The sequence below is a fragment of the Melampsora larici-populina genome (genome assembly GCF_000204055.1).
Source record: "Melampsora larici-populina 98AG31 unplaced genomic scaffold MELLAscaffold_15, whole genome shotgun sequence".
In the NCBI taxonomy this organism is placed as follows: Eukaryota; Fungi; Basidiomycota; class Pucciniomycetes; order Pucciniales; family Melampsoraceae; genus Melampsora; species Melampsora laricis-populina.
Window position 1 is genome coordinate 766294 of NW_006768779.1, and position 22126 is coordinate 788419.

Consider the following 22126-nt stretch of genomic DNA (forward strand, 5'->3'; position numbering starts at 1 on the left):
AAGAGATGAGAGAACAATAACTTTAGTTATGAAATAATAACAAAGCTGAACAAGGCATAGTCCAAAGATGGAACCTGCAGGCACAGGATGTCACATCGACACTAGGACGGTCAAAAATGGAAATTGCCCAACTTATAATATGTTAGATGGGAAACGTTGTGAGCATAAATCATTTAGGGAGATATATTTGATTGTGTATCTTGTTTGATTTTTTAACCATTCACATTTCCATTGACCTTTTTTTTCTCAAGTTTGTACTTTCCAAATGGGGCCAGGACCAAATGATTATAAGTATGTACAGTGCGATCAAATGTCCAACTTAATCAGTAAGTCAACCTATAATCTTTAAACCTTTGATTCATGTTGAGAATAGATTTAGATATCCTGATTTAAAATTACTTCAAATCATAACATCCATTAGATTGTAAGGAGGGAAGTGGAATCTTCGTACCTGAATGGTATGGCTACTAAAGTCTTCTGTAATCCTAATTGAATAACTTTTGTGAACCTTCTGGAAGGAATACAATGTCATTTTGTTGAACAAACTTTTATGGAGGATTTCAACATTCGAGTTCGTGAGCCTTCAGAGTGCCTTGATTCATTGCAAGACATAGTTTGAGTTCAACACTATTATCAACAAATCAATTGTCTAGATGAGGGTGCTGTCAGGCAAAGGAGGGTCATAGTAATATATTATCAAGTTATGAACTCGAGATGGAGGCCTGACCCTAAGTTGACAAATTCAATAATCTGTATCCCATTTCATGATAGTATACTCACAACCTATCACCTGATCCCAGATCCATTTAACATCCTAAACTTTTGGAACAAACTCTTGCTCCATCTTTTGCTAAAAGCAGAGTTCAACTTCAAGTCAGAAAAATACCTAAAATACAACTCCCCCTACAGTCAAATATTCCTTGAATGTTTTGAATTTGAACATACTAGCAGAAAGGCCCACCTGAGCAGCACATTCCTGCAATTTATTTATTTAAAAATACAAAGGGCTGGGAGGCCAAAGTGAATAAAAATTTTGGCACTTTCTGGCTGACTTGAACCCCGCTAATCTTGTGGAGACTTTGTCAACAAACTTCGTCTTATTTTGCTCAGATTCTTACATCAAACACGCATTTCAATTACCCCTCTCTAAGCTACCAAATATCTTGATCCTACAGCCTTGGTGTTGGTGATTATAGAGATGAGAAAAGGATTGAGATGGAAAGTGAAGTCGAAGTCTCAATCAAAAAGCTAAGTACATATAAACTCAAAGCACCCCAAATTCTCTTCATCTGTTAAAATGAATGACATGTCACGATGTAAGTGACAGCTGTGCTCGGGTCCATGTTGGATTCACGCATGGCCTTGCATGGCACTTTTCACTGCGGGGTCAAAAAATAAGTTGTGAGGGACCGTGTCGGCCTATATCTGAATCTTCATCAGGATTCACACTCTAGACTACCCAAAGAACATGGACGATCCTTAGAATAATGCTGAGTGGATGAACTCGTCGTTTTATTGGTGCTGGTTTCAGCCTTCTAACCTCAAGTCCTTTGACTGAAGTATGTTTTACAGTTCAAGTTTCAGTAAAATAGGCGTGAAGTCTCAAAGAAGAGGAGTAATGATGAGATATCTTAGAGATCCTGGACATCTTTTTCATCGATCTGGTCTTATAGAATGGTTTTGTACGATTCAAAGACCTGGTTACTTCCTGATAGGAGAGAAGCGAAATTAGAGGCATATAATTTTTTCTAACATCATCGTCAGGGATGAGCACTGCGTTGGATGTATGCGTTCCATGTTCCGTTCACAGTCCTCACATCGACACGTTGAAGATCATGTTCGGTTCAACCCACAGTTGGATCTTTGAACGAAATCTGTTTCATCACAAACTATGATGTGATCAAAGATCAAATCAATCGGCGAGTATTCTTTTTGACCTTTGGGGAAGATTCTTGATATACACATCTAAAATCGAGAGAGATTTCTCAAATCTATTGAAGAGAAGGATATCAAGTACGAGGAAAAAATATGAGACATAGAGGTCTCTCTCTGAACTTTTTAGCCGCCCGCAAAGGTAACTGATTACAAATATATTTGGTTATCTCGCAAGTCTTGCTGAGGGCAGAGAGCAGCTTTTGCTCATTTCGATGGTCTGGACGACATATCTTGGTGATGAACTCTGGGGCCCGATAGTCCGACTCTCTTTTGAGATTATCCTTATTGGACAAAGAGCTTGAGATATTTTCTTTGCTCCATATACCCACGAAAAGTTTATGCAATGTTAAAAGCAGAACCAATACCAAAAAAGATTGCAAAATCAACGATACTCAACAAAAATTCGCATGAATCACAAAAAGCAGGACTGTGGATTGATCTAGAGTATCAGAATTGAGATTGAGGTGTTTGGAACCACCGTAATCTGCTCCACTTTAAACATGTAATTGGAGTCATCACGCATAATTTCTGTGGGGACGTGTTATGTCTTTCAATCCTTCGCCTATAATCTCTATTTAGCTGAGCACATTTAGCTTTTTTACTTGATTGATAGAAATTGTCTTTTATTCAGATAGAGTGACTTCTCAAGCGTTCATCGTACAATTCTACAATTTCCGAAAACATTGGAACACCCAATGCAATTAACTCCATCAATTTGACATCTTTCCTCTATAGAGGTGGTTAGTATCTGAATCTCCAGTCACCTGACGACTTCCAAGGACGAGACTCAAAACCAGCGAAATTCTCTCCAAGATTCTTCAGCCGAACCAAACAAAAGAAAGAGCGGAGTAAATTCAATATGCAAGGTCAGAGAGGAGCCAAAGACATGATCAAATCTTTCATTTTACAGGCAACTTTTTTTTCAAAAGGAGAATCAATCAGCATACGTTAGATGCATCTACCCATTGTTGAATTACTTTGAGGTGGTTTACTCAGAAGATCAGAATACTTGCTGTTGTACGGCGTTTGATCAACAAAATGTCTTTCGCTAAGGTTGTATCAGATCCTTGACTCATGCGACATCGTTCTACAATTTTAAAATACAATCAATTTGACTATGAAGTCGATGTACAATATTTTAAATCTCAATCACAAATATGGACGGGCAGATGATCATATGATTACAATGTGCGCGACTCCTCCCTTTGTTTTCGTTTTGATATGGCTCATTTATGATCATGTATGGGTCAATACTGAACCACAATGGCATCGGTGTCTGCATCAGCATTATTATAAACACTCTGTACGCCTTCATTTATTTGCATTTTGAGAAGACATACTCGACATTCTTAATGGCATTTGTGATAATGCTGATCATCAGCATCAGATGTAATATATGAGTGCTTTGGACGGCCTCATTGTGGTCAGAACATTCATCCTTCGAACTACACGTCTCACCAAGCGAGTTTTCCTCAGCGATTTTTCTATCTTCACCACAACCCACTACCTTTCAACTAGTCACACCTCTTATTCTTCAATAATGATCATTAATCACTTAACGGAAGGCTCGACCAGTCCAACTATTTCACAAAACGAATTCAATCCTAAAGAAGATATCAAATTATTACAGAAGATCGGTTCAGGCGGTTTTGGTAAAGTTTATAAAGCTAGAATTAGATCCAAGTCTCTTAAATCAGTATGTGCGGTCAAGGTGATTCAAAAAGATGACCAAAGGGAGGAGGATCAGATAGAATCTATTCAGAGTGAAATCAGTATCTCATATGCTTTAGATCATCCTCATATTATTAAAGTTTTACGTGATTGGTATGATTCTCAAAAATTCAATATTATGTTCGAGTTCGCTCCTGGAGGGGATTTGCAAGATGTACTTAAAAATTCAATCATCACCGAATATCAAGCAAAAAGATTTATATTAGATCTAGGTAGCGCATTAGATTATATTCATAAGAAGAAAATTATTCATCGTGATGTGAAACTAGAAAATATACTCTTGACGGAAAACAATGTGATCAAACTAACAGATTTTGGACTTGCGGTCCGAACTCCTGGTGGATTAGCTTACGAAGATTGTGGTACTCCTTATGCTAAAGCGCCAGAAGTTATCTCTCAATATCCTTATGATAAAGCGGTCGACTGGTGGGCAGTAGGTGTTGTCTTATATCAAATGATTGTAAGAGATGATCCATTCAAAGCCAGCGAGTAACTTCATTACTCATAATCTTTTTTCTTATATATGTTCTTGACTCATAATCTGACTTGTCTTGTTTACTGCTCTTTGTTTTATATCTTTCTTTGAGAGTGATGTGTTGAGCATTACATAGAATTATACGATCTTGAATGATCATCACCTGATGCAATTCACATCATTGCTTTCATAGAAAGATTCGTCAGTTGAACCAAAGGGAAGAGATATCTGACTGGATTTGGGATGTCAGTCGGCGACGAGCCAGAAGGCCAACTCATGTACATTGTATACCTTCACGCTCCAGCTGATGAAAAGCTCTATCAGAATCATAACCAGCGCGTCAGCTGAATTCAGTTTTGTTTGGATGCTTTCGAGGCGGTCGACTTGGCGGATCACGATTGTTCGTATCACACTTTTGTCTGTGAAGCGTGTCCCTTTCATCTGGGTTCAGCTCACGAATCAAGTGATAATCAAATGTGACAGTCATGTTAATGCTACGTTACCCTACATTTTGGAAATTTGAACTTGTTGCAATGAAGTAAAAGCACGAACTTTCAAATCCCCGTCAAAGGGACGTCACAATAAAAGAGTAATCACTATGTGAATGTCTATTATCTTTGTTTTTTTTCAGCCAGCATTCTCCGTGGGAAGGACGTGATTTGACCGGTTGAACAACTAAACGATCGACGAAAACTTAGAAAGTTGGTATCTTTCTCGGTGAAGGTAGAGAAACAAAAAAACTCCCTGAAGATGTCGAACTTCACAGAAGCCAATCCCCACGATGATAGCCATATGATGAGGGAAGCAAGCTGCTACTTTGGTATCTTTGAATTCCTATTCACTCAGCCACTTCAAAGCATTCAAAAAGAGATGTTGATATATATCTTTTGATTACAAATTAGATTGACAGATAAAAGTAAAGGAGCTCAGAGTGAGGGTATTTAAAGTACTAATTGATTCAAATATCGGCAAAGACTCGATACGAATATTCAAAAAGTAAACTCCTGCTCATCATCGCAAAACAAAAACAACAAGAACACATTTCAAACGAGAGAATGGAATGGTCACCAAACAAGACATTGAGATAAGGAAATAGATCGAGGAACACGTCGCCTGCCAAGTCACAAGAGATTTGGGAAGAGTCAAAAGGATTAGATCACTCAAAATACTTGACGAATTCGCGCTCAGAAAAGATGAATTGATGGGAAATGAAGGCAGAGATAACATACCAAGATGAAATCAAGTCGGAGGAGGACCAGGAAGACCGCAGTTTGAGGGACCTTCACCTAGAAGCAATTGTCAATTCAGGAAGAGTTTGTTAGACGGGTATATAAAATCATGAGAAGGAAGAACTGTAGGAAAGATAACATACCTAGATCAATTTCAACAAATTCGGCTGGAAGGGGGATTGGAGCATCGAGAGGTTTCGGAAGAGGAGCTACTGGACCGAGTTCGATATCTTTCTCAGGAATAGTCGAAGGCTTCTTTGGAAGAGTGTCGTAGCGAGAGTAAAGAACATGAGAATTGAAATAAGCCCAAGGAAGAATGATGTACAAGTTTTTAGCGATGAGTTTAAGGAGGAACGACTCTGGAACTTTGCGAGGAGAGATTTTGTGAGTGCCAAAAATGAAAAAGATAACAAAGAAGAAGTTCAACGGGAAGTAAACGAAGAGGGTTTTTCGAAAACGAGGACCGAAGATCATTCTAGAAGTTAACTTGGGGAGATTCATGATGACAAGGAAGTTGAAGAGGAGTGGGAAGGATTCAAGAGGTAGTGAAGAAAGTCTATGGAAAGAATAATCTTGTGGTGGTGGTAGAGAGTTGGGATGGAGAAGAACAGCGATCAGAGAAAGTTAGGATATTTGTACCCGATCCATACAGCTTCGAAGCTGATCCACACGTGACCTTTCTCAGAAGGGGGAGCACGTGATCATAATGTTTGCGACTTTTTTTGCTGTCATATTGATAATGCTTACTTCATATCACTCTAATCTGCTCCACTTTAGACATGTAATTGGAGTCATCACGTACAATTTCTGTGGGGACGTGCTATGTCTTTCAATCCTTTGCCTATAATCTCTATGTAGCTGAGCACATTTAGCTTTTTTCCTTGGTTAATAGAAATTGTCTTTTAATCAGATAGAGTGACTTCTCAAGCATTCATCGTACAGTTCTACAATTTTCAAAATCATCGGAACACCCAATGCAATGAACTCCATCAATTTGACATCTTTCCTCTATAGAGGTGGTTATTATCCGAATCTCTAGTCACCTGATGACTTCCAAAAACGAGATCCAAAACCAGAGAAATTATCTCCAAGATTCTTCAGCTGAACCAAACGAAAGAAAACGCTGAGTAAATTCAATATGCAAGGTCAGAGAGGAGCCAAAGACATGATCAAATCTTTCATTTTACAGGCAACTTTTTTTTCAAAAGGAGAATCAATCAGCATACGTTAGATGCATCTACCCATTGTTGAATTACTTTGAGGTGGTTTACTCAGAAGATCAGAATACTTGCTGTTGTACGGCGTTTGATCAACAAAATGTCTTTCGCTAAGGTTCTATCAGACCCTTGACTCATGCGACATTGTTCTACAATTTTAAAATACAATCAATTTGACTACGAAGTCGATGTACAATATTTTCAATCTCAATCACAAATATGGACGGGCAGATGATCATATGATTACAATGTGCGCGACTCCTCCCTTTGTTTTCGTTTTGATATTGCTCATTTATGATCATGTATGGGTCAATACTGAACCACAATGGCATCGGTGTCTGCATCAGCATTATTATAAACACTCTGTACGCCTTCATTTATTTGCATTTTGAGAAGGCATACTCGACATTCTTAATGGCATTTGTGATAATGCTGATCATCAGCATCAGATGTAATATATGAATGATTTGGACGGCCTCATTGTGGTCAGAACATTCATCCTTCGAACCACACGTCTCACCAAGCGAGTTTTCTTCAGCGATTTTTCTATCTTCACCACAACCCACTACCTTTCAACTAGTCACACCTCTAATTCTTCAATAATGATCATTAATCACTTAACGGAAGGCTCGACCAGTCCAACTATTTCACAAAACGAGTTCAATCCTAAAGAAGATATCAAATTATTACAGAAGATCGGTTCAGGCGGTTTTGGTAAAGTTTATAAAGCTAGAATTAGATCCAAGTCTCTCAAATCAGTATGTGCAGTCAAAGTGATTCAAAAAGATGACCAAAGGGAGGAGGATCAGATAAAATCTATTCAGAATGAAATCAGTATCTTATATGCTTTAGATCATCCTCATATTATTAAAGTTTTACATGATTGGTATGATTCTCAAAAATTCAATATTATGTTCGAGTTCGCATCTGGAGGAGACTTGCAAGATTTACTTAAACATTCAATCATCACTGAATATCAAGCAAAAAGATTTATATTAGATTTAGGTAGCCCATTAGATTATATTCATAAGAAGAAAATTATTCATCGTGATGTGAAACTAGAAAATATACTCTTGACGGACAACAACGTGATCAAACTAATAGATTTTGGACTTGCTGTGCAGGCTCCCGATGGATTGGCTTACGAAGATTGTGGTACTCCTTATGCTAAAGCGCCAGAAGTTATCTCTCGATATCCTTATGATAAAGTGGTCGACTGGTGGGCAGTAGGTGTTGTCTCATATCAAATGATTGTAAGAGATGATCCATTCAAAGCCAGTGAGTAACTTCATTACTCATAATCTTTTTTCTTATATATTTTCTTGGCTCATCATACTGACTTGTCTTCTTTACTGCTCTCTGTTTTGATCTTTAGCTGATGGTAAAAGCTTGGAAGAAGATATCGTAAAGAGTAGAGTTAAGATTCCTTCATCTGTTCCTTATAGTTGTTATTCTTTGATTGGTAAACTTTTACAAAAAAAGCCGAATCTGAGAATCAATTCTTTCTCAATTCTTTCGATGCTTTAACTTCACACAGATTTTTTAGAGATGTTTAATTTTATTTTCTCTATGATCTCATCTATTACCTATGATCTAGACAGCTATATATTCGTCCTATGATCCTCGTGGAACTATCTTTGACCTTTTATTGCGATGTTGATTCTGTGTTGTATGATTGGAATATCTTTTCTGCTACGTCCTGGAAATTGAATGGATTTCTTAATAATCAAACTTGAAAGATCTTTGTGCCATAGAAGTTTCATCGCTGAACATAACAACACAAAAGGTTCCAAAATACCAGTTTGCCACAAGTGAATGTACAGAGATATAAAATCGCCAATTCATCATTGCAACCCTTAAGCACTCATGAAGAACAGTATTTGTAGTTCCTAGCTAGTGAGGAGATCTAGAGACAGTTGGTATACTATAATCCATCCTGTACACTGGATATATGGTAAACATGAATCGAGAAGACGATGTCGTCACAACGAACATGGAATTTGGTAGTGCACTACATGCTATCAGATAGCTTGACAGATCCAAGGAAGGATAGAGGTTAGGCCTGTTCGCCTCACCACCATATGTGCATTCGACCTTCTTGGTCTGTAGACTTTGCAGTGACTGGTTTGTACTCTTGCAGATATCATGAGTGTACCAATGACTTCAGTTCTCATCCAAGATATTGGGTAGTTTTGCTTTCAATCGGTGTTTCGACTAGCGTTAGATCTGTATGTTTTCGGGGTGAGTCTTGAGTCTTGGATGGAGTGTATGGAGTATACGTTGAAGTTGATGAGATTGATTTTGAGAGCACTGATAGACATTCGTTGCTTCGTGATCTGCTTCAAGGTGGCTGTGAGATACTGAGAACTGTTTGGTTTGGTGGTCCAGGCTGTGTTTATCTCAGGAAACCCGTTGTGATTGTGAGACGCGCATCCAGTTTGGCTGGGTTCACTGTCGCGCTTCAAGAAACTACGAAAATTTCAATCAACCAACTTTACCTACCACCATCCATCGATGTCAACTTCCTCATTGTTCGATGGTGTGGTTCACTTCATCGATCCATCGGTACCTCCCGGTTTGGCCAATTCGGTAGGAACTTCATTTTATTCTAATCATTCCAATCTGAAGTCTGATGAACAAATCGCAACTTTCCATCAACTTCAGCTCAATGACTTATTAATCTCAAATGGTGCTCAAGCTGCCTCTGGGCCCTCCGAGGGTCTCACTACTACGGATGTCGCGTCAAGTTCACAGCCTAGGTTCGATCTACTTACCACAACGCATATCATCACGAAAACATTGGATATGCCAGAGTATCGAAGTCTTGACACGGAGCACAAATGTCTCGGAAACGTACTCGTTGTGGATCTCAGTGAACGATCGGATGAAGACTCCAGCCTACCACGCAATTCTTCAGACTCTCGGAGACGCAGCAGGCCGATCGACCCACCTAGTGCAAGTGAACGATGTATCGAAATCGTCACCCCGAATTGGGTCACTCGATCTTACGACACAAAACATCTGCATCCAACAGAGTGTTACTCACCGGATCCCTCGAAAATTTTCTCCGGGCTTGCGATAGCTTTGAATTCTACCAGTGGACTGCCACTAGCAGACCTTGAGCTCATCGAAGCAACGGTTATAGCATGGGGAGGTCAATTCAACGAAGAGGCGACAGTAGACACGACTCATGTTTTGTTCCATGGAGATTTCTCCGAGACGAATTACAAATTCAAAATGAAGGCCGAAGTCAAAATCGTCTTGCCACACTGGTACGTTTGATAATGTGATCCTAACCAGAAATTGATCGATCTAATGGCGTTTCCTTTTGTGAACTTGTGTCACAAATCAGGTTCCATATATGCACACTACTTCGTACAATCGTTCCCGAAGGACCGTTTCAGTTTCCTACACCACCTATCCTCGAATCTCTCGAATCTATGAATGACCTCTCGGAATTGAAATCAACTGCGTCGTCGTCAGTGACTCTGAAACATTCACCCACCCCCCCGAACGCGGGGTCGCCTGATCACTTGAACAGTCTGATGGAAAAGTTAAAAAACGACGCCGATTTTGCGAATTTCTTGAAGAAACATCAGAGTGGACAGGGGAAAAACGACATAAACGATAATACATCCAATGTTCTTACCAACCAAATCCATCCCGAGCTCAGTGGCAAACGTGTGTATCTGGTATCGTCTCTAGAAATGAGCTCATACAGTCGTGAAGCATTGGCTGGACGTATAAAGCAATTGGGGGCAGATGTGTATGATGCACAAACCGATGCCCCAAGTTGGCAAAAGGAACGTGATGCCTCGGAGATGGATGAAGAAAGCGCACTTTCAGCCGCTGATTTCGTGATATGCGATTCTCGCTCGGGATGGGAATTCTGGCTCGCCTGGAAGTTAGAAAAGACTATTGGAACATTGCGATGGATTACTACTGTCATCAATATCACAAACCCTCTCCATCGTCGAATCCGACCCCCGTTAGAAAGATTCTTCGACTACCCTATTCCACCTGGAATGATTTCAGGATGGGATCCTAAAAATACTCTGGTAACAATCACTAACTACAATGGGTTTTCTCGAACTTGGCTAATCAGACTGATTAGAAAAATGGGACTCAAGTATGACGGAACTTTGTCATCTAACACATGTCTTCTCGTGGCTGCAAAGTGTGTCTTTTTTCTTGAATCTTGAGTTCACGTATGACAACTTCGACTGACGCGTATAGTTTATGTTACTCTAATCCTGCACAACACAGCAAAAGTGGTCAAAAGGTAGAGTATGCGCGTAAATTATGCATCCCCATTGTAAATCATCTCTACATCGAAGACTGTTTCCGGAGTTGGTCAAAGATGGATATCCAGTTGGTTCATAGGACCTACCCTCACGATGGCAGTTTATTTGAGCCGACCGGTAAGGCAGGGAACACGTCTGAGATCATCGAGAGATGGACAGAAACATCGGCTGCTATAGAGGAAAGAGAAGCGTCCAGAGAGGAACGAGAAGCTGTTTTGCAAGAATATCGGTCTCGGGATATCAGTGACACCAACACTACTGAAACCAAGGAGCTTGCGCCTCGTTCATTGCCAGGTCCTGACACTACGGTTCCCGAGGACGAAGATTTGACCATCAGCGACGAATCGGACCGAATGGACCTAGATGAGATCCCTCACCCCGATCCTCTTTCTGATCTCATGATGTGCGAGGAGTCATCACATATCAGAAAGCCCGTCTCCAATAAATCATCTAGCTCCTTACCGTCAAGTCCTTTCGCGAATAATACCACCAAGATGCTTATGGTCGCAGATGGCGAGGTTACAGAAGAAAACGGCAACGACAACTTGGCAACAACATCTGCTCCCTCGGAACCAGGGCCTCCTCGCTCTCCTGAAGGTACACCTGACACCGATGAAAGAGTCGGGCCTGATGGCGGACTTATTCATAGCGCTACGAAACCAGCAAATCCTTCAAAGAGAAATTCTGAAATGGACGTCAACTCTAGGCATACCGATGGGGAAGCTCAAAGGCCTCACAAGCGCTCGAGGCCTAGTCTTCACCACTTGACCAATGGAAGGCATTCGAAAGAACAGGTTAGAGACGCTTCCAGGAATCATTCCCCCTCGCTTCAGCTGCCTGATTCAGATAGAGAGAAGGAGACCACAAAACGTGGCGAAAGCAATGCTGAAGATTTCGCATTTGATGATATCACTAAAAGCAATCCCTCAAAAACCGTGGCTAACGCCACCAAATCGGTCAACGGCAAAGACTCTACGACTGTATCACGTACATCTAATACGAAGAAAGTTTCACAAAGACGTCACTCTGATACCCCGAAGCGAGCAGATGATGCACCGATGGCCGGTGCTTCTCAGTCCATCAAACGTACTTCGACTCGTATGACAGCAAAGAAGACCGCCGCTAAAGTGGCGGATTGCGCTGCGGACATGCTTGTACACGAAAAAGAGAAAAAGAGGAAGGTGTTATCGGGGGCAGGGTTGGCGGGAACCAGTAACGGTGGTTACTTTGGTGACGTAGGCGCAAAGCCTCCGTCAGCTTCCAAGAGTCGTAGTGGAGAACAAAGAAGCAAGATCACACGAGGGAGAAGCTTGGCCGATACTGATCAAGCTCGGCCAGTAGCTTTGGCGTCTAAATCCACTCCTGGAAGGATCAAAGTAGAAGATGAAGACGCTGATTCGCCTTCGTTGTCCAAAGTACGTTACCGGAATGATCATATATGTGATCGGAATTTCGGGTCTGGCTCTGAGTGGGATGATGATGTCAAACCAGTCACCGACATGGTAAAGCGGTCGAAATCAAATCCACGCGATGCGAGAAGTCGTTTACCATCACGAAAGAAGTCAGTAGCTTTCATTTCTCTATCATCTATTGATTTGCTCATGCTGGTGTGTTGTATATCCTTACGTGGCATGTTCAGCAAACCAAAAGCAGAACCATCGAACAATGCAGACGAACTCATGCAAGCGGATGTTCGCATCCTACAAACAGTGATCCGATTGGACAAAAAATTGATCCAGGTCAGGAAGTGTTTTCGAATGATTCTTCGCACGTGATCTGACACTGATTTATCATTTTATCTGATTTGAATAATATTATGAACAAAGAAACTAGAAAAACTAGGTGCCGCCGTCACTGATGAAGCAAAGATGTGCACTCATCTAGTGACTGATAAGATTTATCGAAATGTGAAATTCATCCAAGCTATCATTCTTGGGGTTCATATTGTCGATCAAAAGTGGGCTGAAGCATGTGTCAAAGCTGGAGAATTGATAGGTATTCTTTTTTTCTTGTGTATGCAATGATTTTCTTTTGCTTGTCCTGATACCTCGTATTATCCTTCTCATAGAGCCGGATGATTATTTGCTGAATGACAGGCACGGCGAAACGATCCACGGGTTTACTTTACAAGAATCACTGTCCAGAGCGAGGGAAGCCAAGCTCTTGAGCGGTGAGACATTTTATGTGTCACCTTCTGTAAAGCCCGATTTTGAAACCATCAAGGAACTAATTGAACTTGCAGATGGAAAGGTATGTAAATCAATATTCATCATTGACTCATATGGGCAGATGATTGAGGATACGTCTCTTTTTCTTGACCCAGGTGATTACAACAACACCATTAGTCCGAAATATCAGGGAAAATCCAGGAGGGCGTGTGATCTCATGTGAAGAAGATTATGTATTTTGGAAAGCTTTAATGAAGAAAAAACCAAACGAGGAGGATATTCCGATTTACACAATTGAAGTCATCTTTGCAGGTAACGCCTTTATTTTGATGAAATCCTTTTGATCTCAGATTCTAGAATTGAGCATTGATTCCTTTTTATTGATCTTCATTAGGTCTTTTCACTCAAAATATGATTTATGACGATGAAAAATCTCAATTAGAGACTCAAAAAATACTTGATAAATATTTTTAAACGTTTATAAATTCAGATCTTCCAGCTTGATTATCGTTTCTTAAAAAAATTGTCCACACACTCGAACATCTTACATATTTCTTGATATCTTTCTTTATCTTCTCTCAACATCATGCATCTATATATTTTATATGTACAATCTACTTTGTTATAACTCTGTTTAGATCGTCTGGAATCTTTTTGAATGTGCTTCTTGTATGTTTCTAATTACGTATCGTGTGGTGTAATGTATAACGGTTTTTACATTGTGAATTGAGCTGCGAAGGTTCACCTTCAACCTTACCAATCACATACACACGTCTAAATACTTGAAAGACAATCTTAATCAAGATCTTAATAAGGGTACAACAACCCACCATTCTCTATCTACGACGTTCCCAATCCAGAATCCAATCTCCCGACCATGTCATGATTCGAAACATCTTTCACAAACTCAAAAGGATGACTCATCTGCTAGTTCATCATCCATGGTTACTGATCCGGCTAGATCTTGACCACATACTACGTTATATGGCATTTGGATAGAAAGCTTGTGATTGGATAAGATCCTCAAATGAGTTCCCTCTTTAGACGATCATAGAGTCATTTCTCTTTTCCAACTTTATCTCTTGTCACTTGATATACCAGGTCTTCTTTGGGAAATAAAAAATGATCGACATATTTCTGACCTGAGGTTTGTTCACTACTGCAGGGCAATGATATCTGCTAGATGGAACGCAATCACATCCTCATACAAGATGGCTCTTACTTGAAAAAAGGAAACCGAGCTTAACATTCCTGTATCTATCAACACAGCAAAGGAAGAAGAGCAATTCGAAGCACTTCTTCGACTCCGCTAGGATCCAATTTGTCTGCTACTCCAATTCCTCTTTGATCAAGAGGACAGAGAGCTTCAACCTACATCCTATCCTTCACTCAATCAACTCGAACCATGAGGTCTAGGAATATGATCAGTAGCAGTGGCACAAACTACACATGTTTCCAGTTCAGCAAGAGTTCGAGTAGAGATAATAGAACAGTCTGTTGAGGTGGGGTGTTCAATCCCTTGGCTTTCGCCTTGTATTAATTGTAACATGATCTATAGATTTTACAAAACGAAGAGACTTGATAGTAAGCATCACCTCAGGTTGTGATATTGGTTTGAATAATCAGTTTGTCTGACTTTTCAACGTGAGTAGGAATAGTTTAGTTGGAAGTGACTGTGTAAAAAAGATCAAATGATTTCAAACAAAGCTCACGTCGACAATGAAAAAGGTTATATGTAAGCAGATTAAAGTGAATGTGTTTGAATCTGACCTTCAATTGTTTTACAAGTAAACAAATTCAAGCTTATATGTCATCGATCAGGCTTTCTTGCAAATTCTTTGCAGGAAGAATTGATTCATTAGGTTCATTTCTCAACATTTTCTAATGAGATTATTAAAGATACAAGGAAAAGAATGATCATCACTTGATGATCTCTCCTTCCCATCTTGTTGATATAAATTCAAACTTTATAAACCTTCAAGCACTCTTAAAAAAAGGTTTTGGAACCAAAACATGTCATCAAGATCTAAAACCTATAATCAATCAAATTCAACTTTTTTTCTCACTTTTATTTGAAGGTTATTCATTCCAAAACTGAATACACATAATAAAATCATCTTAATTCTTGAAAAAAAAAATGGAATTTCTTTTTTTTATCAAAATCCAACAACCACCCTACCGACTCCCGAAAAATCATTCCAAATCTCAACTTTAGAAACCATTTCAGTATCCTTCAATTGATCAATCATCAACCTTTTCACATCTACAGCTTGACCATTTCCAACTTCAAACAAAACCCTCGGCAAGCATACCTGTTTTGTTTCTCGATCCAATCTTTTTTTCAAAATCCCTTCATTCTTAATCCGATTCAAGATTTCTTTATAAAAATCTAATCCATCATCTTTTTCTAATCTTATCCTTTCAATCTCTTCTTCTTCTTCTGCTTCATCAACTCGATTCATACTTTCTCTAATCTTCTTAGGTAATTTTAATCCTAATTCTTGCATCATGCTTACCGTCTTAGGTAACAATCCGTTCGAATTCATGACCGATGATGAAGATGATGATGATGGTGATGGGATCGGTTGATTAAAACTTTGTGATCTTTTATTAAATTGATTAGCAAAAGTTTTAGATTTCAATAAATCTTGATAATTTAAACTCAATTGTTTATCTCCAATCAAAGCCAATGCACTTTCCCAATTCTTGACTGATGATGGTAATATAAGGTGGATTTGAAATTATCATATCGAATCTTTCATCTTCATTCTCATCTTTGATTGATAATTCTTCATTGGTCAATTCAGATTTCCTACGTAATCCATTAAGAACATCTTCAACAAAGCTTGTTGAAAACAAATTCAAATTCATAAACGAAGCTTGACCACGGTAATGTAAAACTTTAGATCGAGTGTTTTGAAGTGCTTGTCTTTGAAAAAACGTAAGTCCATAACTAAATGCATTTCGTTTTGCAACTTCAATCGCTTGATGATCCACATCAACACCCATCACAAAGATATTAGGATGATTATAAGCTAAATAAGTAGGTATACATCCACTTCCTGTACCTATATCTAACACCTTTAAATCATGCTTCCCAAACTGAGGTTTAGTACCAGATTTTTCCGGATCGTTCCAAGTTTTGATCATATCAGAAAGCTTGCAAGTCCATTGCTCAGTCTCAGGCCTAGGTATCAGTATAGGAGGCTGAACCGCAATCTGAATGTTTCCAAAAGGAACATCACCTAAAAAACCAAAAAAACCATCAGAATCTTCCCAAACCAAAACACATACATTCCTCTGTATCCAAAAGAATTGAAGAAAATCAAGAAAATCCAAAAAAAAAACTCAACTTACCAATAATATAAGCAATTGGTTTCTTATTAACAGTATATTCACCAACCCATTCTTTCAACAATTCTTGAACCATTACATTAGTTTGTTCTTGAACTTTAAGATGATCACTAAGTGAAATAGGAGAATACGATCTGATTCGAGTCTTTTGAATTTCTTTTTCGGCTGCGATTCTTAACCAACCTAATTCGATTTCAGATCTTTGGTTTTGTTCTGGTGTTGGATTCAGTGTACCTTCTTCTGTCATATACATCTTTACAAGTTGGTTCTTTAATGCAAAATCTCCTGTGTCTAGTAAAGAAGGTGTTGAGAAGGCAGGACGTGAAGGTATTTGATGAGGTGGTGAATCTCGGTTGGGGGTATGGGATATGGACGAGATTTGCGTATCCTTGGGTTGTGTGGTGATATATGATGAGGGACCTGAAAGAGGTGTCTGATGCGGGGGATTGTTTCTGGAGATATCAGATCCATTCGAAGGGTATTTTGCGGTCGAAGTAGTTTGATGAGACATCTCCGAGGGATGGTGCAGTTCTTTTGCGACAGGACGCGGTGAAGAGGGTAGGTCCTTTCCTGGAAGATGACTGGCCGAGAGCGACTGAGGCGTGGAAAATGAGTGATGCTTCTCCCGATCTCGTGCCTGAGTAGGATCCGACGGAAAATGACTCAGCACTGAAGAGTATTGGTCGGGCTGGCTACGATTCTGTGTGAAGGATGGATGACTTTGCTGTGCATTTATGATAGCAGGCTGTGGCATTGAACCCCGCACCGATGATGTCACTTTGTGCGCCTCTTTTTCTGACCGGCTTCTGGCTTGCGGCGTAAGAACAGGTTCGGTATTTTGTTGGGAATTGACTGGATGAAGTTGATGAGGAAGTGGTACTTGCTGAGAATTATACCGATCGGTTGAATTCACCCTATCCTTACGAGAATTATCAGGTCCCCGCGAAGATCCGGCAAGAGGCTGACCGTCCCTCATTGAAGAATGAGAGTTAGAGCTCGCCGGAGGAGGATTAGATGTTCCCCGAAACATCGAGTTGACACGATTATCTACATTCTTGACGAGTTCGGTTGAAGTAGTTTCTTTGACGATTGAATTCGGTTTAAGCTTTTTAACTTTTTTCATCTTTTTGGAATCCAACTCAATAAAAGTAGGAAAATTAATCAATCCACATTTCGTCTCATGATTCTCTCCTTTAATCCTAATTTGTCTTCTACGTTCTAATTCATCTAGATGATCTTGAACTTTTTGTTCTTTTCTTGCGTGTCTACGTGTGACTCTATCTTTTCTTGTTTGTAAGACTCGCATTCGTCTATCGATACGTTCTTGAACTTTCAAACGCTTTGACTCCTGAGCTTCGTCTCGTCTTTCTGTCCCAAATTTCGCCGGTCTTTGAAACTGTCCTCTATCAGGTGTATTATGCTGTGAGCCGTCATCTGACCCCTGTTGTCGATGGCGCTGTGAGCCGGCGCCTGAACGCTGTGGTGTATGGCGTTGCGAACCGGCGCCTGACCGCTTTTGAGTATAGCGCTGTGAACCGACGTCTGACCGATGTTGTGTGTGGCGAGAAGATGATTCAAAAGGAGGAGCCGCTACCGTGGGACCACTACCATCCATAGACCAATCGACAGAGTGAGGTGAATTAACAGCTTGAGAAGGTTTCCACTCTAGTCCTGCAGGTATAAAAGATTCCTGATTTCTCTGTGAAAACTTCACATTCGACTTCCTTTTTCCCTTATACTTTTTAACATCCGAACTTGACATTCGACGTAAAGGGTTCAAAGGATGTGTTACCTGAGATGCAGAAAGTAAAAAAGGCCTAATCGATATCCGGGTTGGTCATCAAATTATTGGAAGATGAGAAGTGTACGGAAACAAACTTACATCTTTGGATTCCTTGGAATGAGCTCATGAGTCTATTGAATCAGAGACAGCAAAAAAAAAATGTTCGAAATGATGTTAGACCAATTGTGCAAGACATAGATCTCTTCTCTATCTAGTGAGATGAAACTGAGGCATAACGGAATGATTGTAAACCCAACATGCAATGAAGCGAACATCGAGTGATTTACCAAACGATCGAACATCGGTCTTCCTAGAACTAAAATCATTGAACATTCAGTTTTGATCAGCAATCCCACAGAATTTTAGATTGGTAAGATTTGTAAAAGATCTATGATCCCCTAATAAAAAGTTGAAGGTATGTGCTAAAGGGTGCTCACCCGAGGTTCTATGGATCACTTCTTCTTCATCTGAAATCCTAATACTTTCTGCACTCGAATCTTTAATTTCGATTGGTATGACCGATGTTTGAATAGAAAAGGTAGGTTTTGACTAGATGAAAAAAAAGTCATCCAATTTAAATATTCGTCGTCAATGAATTATAAGACAAAGGTTTCAGTCAGTTAAAAATGAACTCTTATTTCAAAAGAATTTAATATTGACTTACGTTCTGAAGATTAATAGAATAAGAAGCAAGACCCGAATTTGTAAAAGACCGAAAGACAGAAAAATGATGATACCTATTTAAAATATTTCTGGTATTGAACTTGAATGGAAAGATAGCCATGCCATGAATCGAAAACCGAAAATTGAACTTCAAATTGTCAATTGTCATAAATGGGACGAGATGGAACTTTCTTCAAAAAAAACCCATTCAAGTTTCACTGAAGTTTCACAGATTCCATCATCATATATTCATGAGCTTGCACCTGTCATGTGAGCTGTAGCATGGATTTCGTCAAACTTAACTAAGTCCCCACCCGGACCTAGGTTAGGTCCGGGTGGGGACTTAGTTAAGTTTGGGATTTCGTGGTCTTGAAAGTTCAAAGTGAACTTCAAACTTCACTTGATCAAATTATTGGTCATCAAACTTGAGTGAAGGCACTTGGTCAAGTTTACTTTGCTGCTCAAAAGTCTCTCCTCAAATTCTCAGTATGGCTTAAAAGAATACAAAAAGAAAAATTCAAACCTACAAACCATCAACTCCCATGCCTCTTTTACCAAACCGCATGTACACTTCTTTTACAAACCTCAATATGTACCAAGAATCAAGACATTTCAATCCTCAACCAAAAGAAATATATATATCAATTCTTCTAAAAAAACAAAAAAAACCCAAAGAACAAAACTATCTCAGGGTACCTTCTTTCTAATCACATTATATACAAATTATCTGAACAACGCAAAAAGATTTTTTTAATCACAACTCATTCGTGTATATGTATACAATATATATATATATATGTATGTGTAAAATGTATAAAAAGTAATGGGAAAAAAAAGGGAAAACTTTTTTGTGTAGGTTTTGGTTTGGGTTTAGAAAATTCCTGATCTTTATTTACATTGCTTTTTTGTTTCTTTCTTTAGGAAAACAAACAGTTTAATTTTTAGGAAAAAAAAGTTGTCACTTTTTTTTTCTGGTTTGATAATAAAAAAGAAATAAAGAAAATAAAAAAAAGAAACAATTTGTTTTTTTTCCAAATCATCAAAAGAAAAAATTGTAAAAGAAAAATCAAAGACGAGCCGATTGACGAGGAGAAAAAAAAGAAGTAAGAGAGAAAGAGAAAGAGAAAGGAAACCAAATTTGAAACGAGAATCAAGAAGAATGATTCAGATGAACAAAAAAAAAGAATAACTTGCGAATTGGGTAGAAAGAAAGAGAGAAAAAGAAACACATGAAATACAAAGAATTCAAGTTGTAGAAAAGAATCAAACCGATCCATACGATAACTTGATTTCTTATTAATTACTCTCTGGAGAGAGAGAGAGATTACCCGAATCTTGATTGATCTGGATCATTTTAGAATACCGAACCTATCAAAACAGAAAGATAACCAAATTAACAAAGCTCAAGACGAATGTGAAAGTGAAAGTGAAAGAAAAACACTAACCTCGAAAGTAAACTTTGAAGTTCCGAACAACCAATCTCACCCCTCTTAATCGTTCCACTAGGTAACTCCCGTTCCATAGCCGGTAAACTAGACACATACTCTCCACCGCGGTACCAAAGCAAGGTAGGAAGGATATCACTATCCGTCGGTCTTCTAGCCCGACGTTCCTCACTTTCTTGATGATGACCATCCACATCGATCAACGGTCCGGGATTCTTCTCAGACGAAGCTCTTGGGGTGATTGAAAGAGTCGGAAAGAAATCATCACTGTGAGTCGATGAATGATTAAAGAAATCTAATTCGGATGCAAGAGCTCGTAGAAACTTGGTTCGTGGATAGAGTCGTGCTAAGCTTGAGAGATGACTATTGAGGATCATACATGCATCGAGAGCCTAGAGTAGAAGAAATTGAAGGTTCAATCGATCATCCGCTGAGAATAGATCAAAGATTCAACTCACAGGATCGTATAGATGAACCAAGACCACAGTCTCCTTATCGTCCCTTTCAGCCTCCACAGCTTGAATAAAGTTGTCTACACCGACTTCCCGTAGATGACCAAATAGTTTTTTACCTCTACTATCGGTTTTCACGACTTTTGAACCACTGTTGATCGGACTAACTGAAGGAGGAGAAGATCCCGAACGAGCACGATTGATCATCGAGAAAGCATTAGGTCTTCTATCCATGATCCGATGAGTTCTTCGACCCGAAGTATAAAGAGATGAAGTAGTAGGAGGATGTCTTGTATCCTTATCTGATTCAGAATCAGTTTCACTATTCGAACTAGGTTGTTTATGATGAATCCTAGGTACTGAACCACCTCTATCATCACTACCACCCAAAATTGCACCACTTTTACCATGAGAAGCTTTAAAATCAAGTAAGACACCTTTCGGACCTGTATTACCAGACCAACCACGAGACATTAATGAAGCCACTGAAGATTGATGAGCATAATCGTATTCATCTTCTTGTAATTCCAAAACAGTAGTTTCATCTAATTCGACATCTGAATGATTATTACGTTGAGGTTCACGACCATCTGGATCAGGAGAATCTAAGCTGATAGTAGTAAGTGCGCCTGAAAGAGCAGCTTGTTCGAGAGAATTCATTTGAGATGATAGGATTGATTTGATGGATTGATGGATTTGATTGATAGATTTAATTAAGAAAAAAAAAAGGAGATTGAAAGAGATCTATGGATGAAAGTTGAATGAAGGGAATGAGATGATTGGAAATTGATGGAGAATGAGATAGGAGTGTAAAAGAGGATTAATCGAATGGAATGGAATGGAAATTGATTTGAAGAAGAAGATAAAATGAGAAAGTTTGAATTTTTTTTAGTTTAGAATTGGATATTGTAGCTTGAGAATCGAATCAGAAACTCAAACAACTGAGTTTTGTTCAGATTAGAATTCGATTCAAACTTACTTATCCTCACGACACAAGAGTCACAAGACCAAAGATTTGAAATTTATCATCATCAATCTGTCAACTTGAATGACATCTACTTAAAGTTCTCTCTAACTCAACTAAACCAGTCAATCTTAAAAACTCAATCTTACCTAATCCAATTCAACTTTACCTAATTATCAATCGGATTCAAACTTTCTTTCTTCTCACTCTTGGCATATCAATCAACAATCAATGCCACTAAAACCATCACGAGTTCATTTCTTCCATCACTGCTCCATCGATCTCGAAGCTTTAGAATTCGTAGGATTTCAAAAATCATTTCTTTAAAAACCTTTATCAATTCATTCATCTTCTCTCATCCTTCGACTCTTTGATAGGCTTCCTTCGGGTTCCCACAGCGGATGGT

General features: G+C 39.0%; 3 protein-coding genes across 3 annotated transcripts; 1 reads left to right on the forward strand and 2 right to left on the reverse strand.

The window, feature by feature from the left end:
• Positions 1-12749: 12749 nt before the first annotated feature.
• MELLADRAFT_74693 (uncharacterized protein) lies at positions 12750-13783 on the forward strand (the record flags this gene model as incomplete). Its single annotated transcript, XM_007409168.1, has 4 exons — positions 12750-12886; positions 12960-13141; positions 13215-13371; positions 13454-13783. 4 exons carry the CDS (start codon positions 12760-12762, stop codon positions 13531-13533), a joined length of 546 nt encoding a protein of 181 aa, XP_007409230.1.
• Positions 13784-15099: 1316 nt separating this feature from the next.
• MELLADRAFT_77592 (uncharacterized protein) lies at positions 15100-18980 on the reverse strand (the record flags this gene model as incomplete). Its single annotated transcript, XM_007409323.1, has 8 exons — positions 15100-15706; positions 15771-16304; positions 16354-16359; positions 16417-18230; positions 18296-18327; positions 18470-18512; positions 18634-18745; positions 18861-18980. Coding segments are annotated over 5 exons (2847 nt in total).
• Positions 18981-19453: 473 nt separating this feature from the next.
• On the reverse strand, positions 19454-21735 carry MELLADRAFT_116273 (uncharacterized protein; the record flags this gene model as incomplete). Its single annotated transcript, XM_007409322.1, has 3 exons — positions 19454-20227; positions 20305-20696; positions 20763-21735. The coding sequence occupies 3 exons, from the start codon at positions 21414-21416 to the stop codon at positions 20209-20211; spliced, it is 1065 nt and encodes a 354-aa protein (XP_007409384.1).
• Positions 21736-22126: the final 391 nt, after the last annotated feature.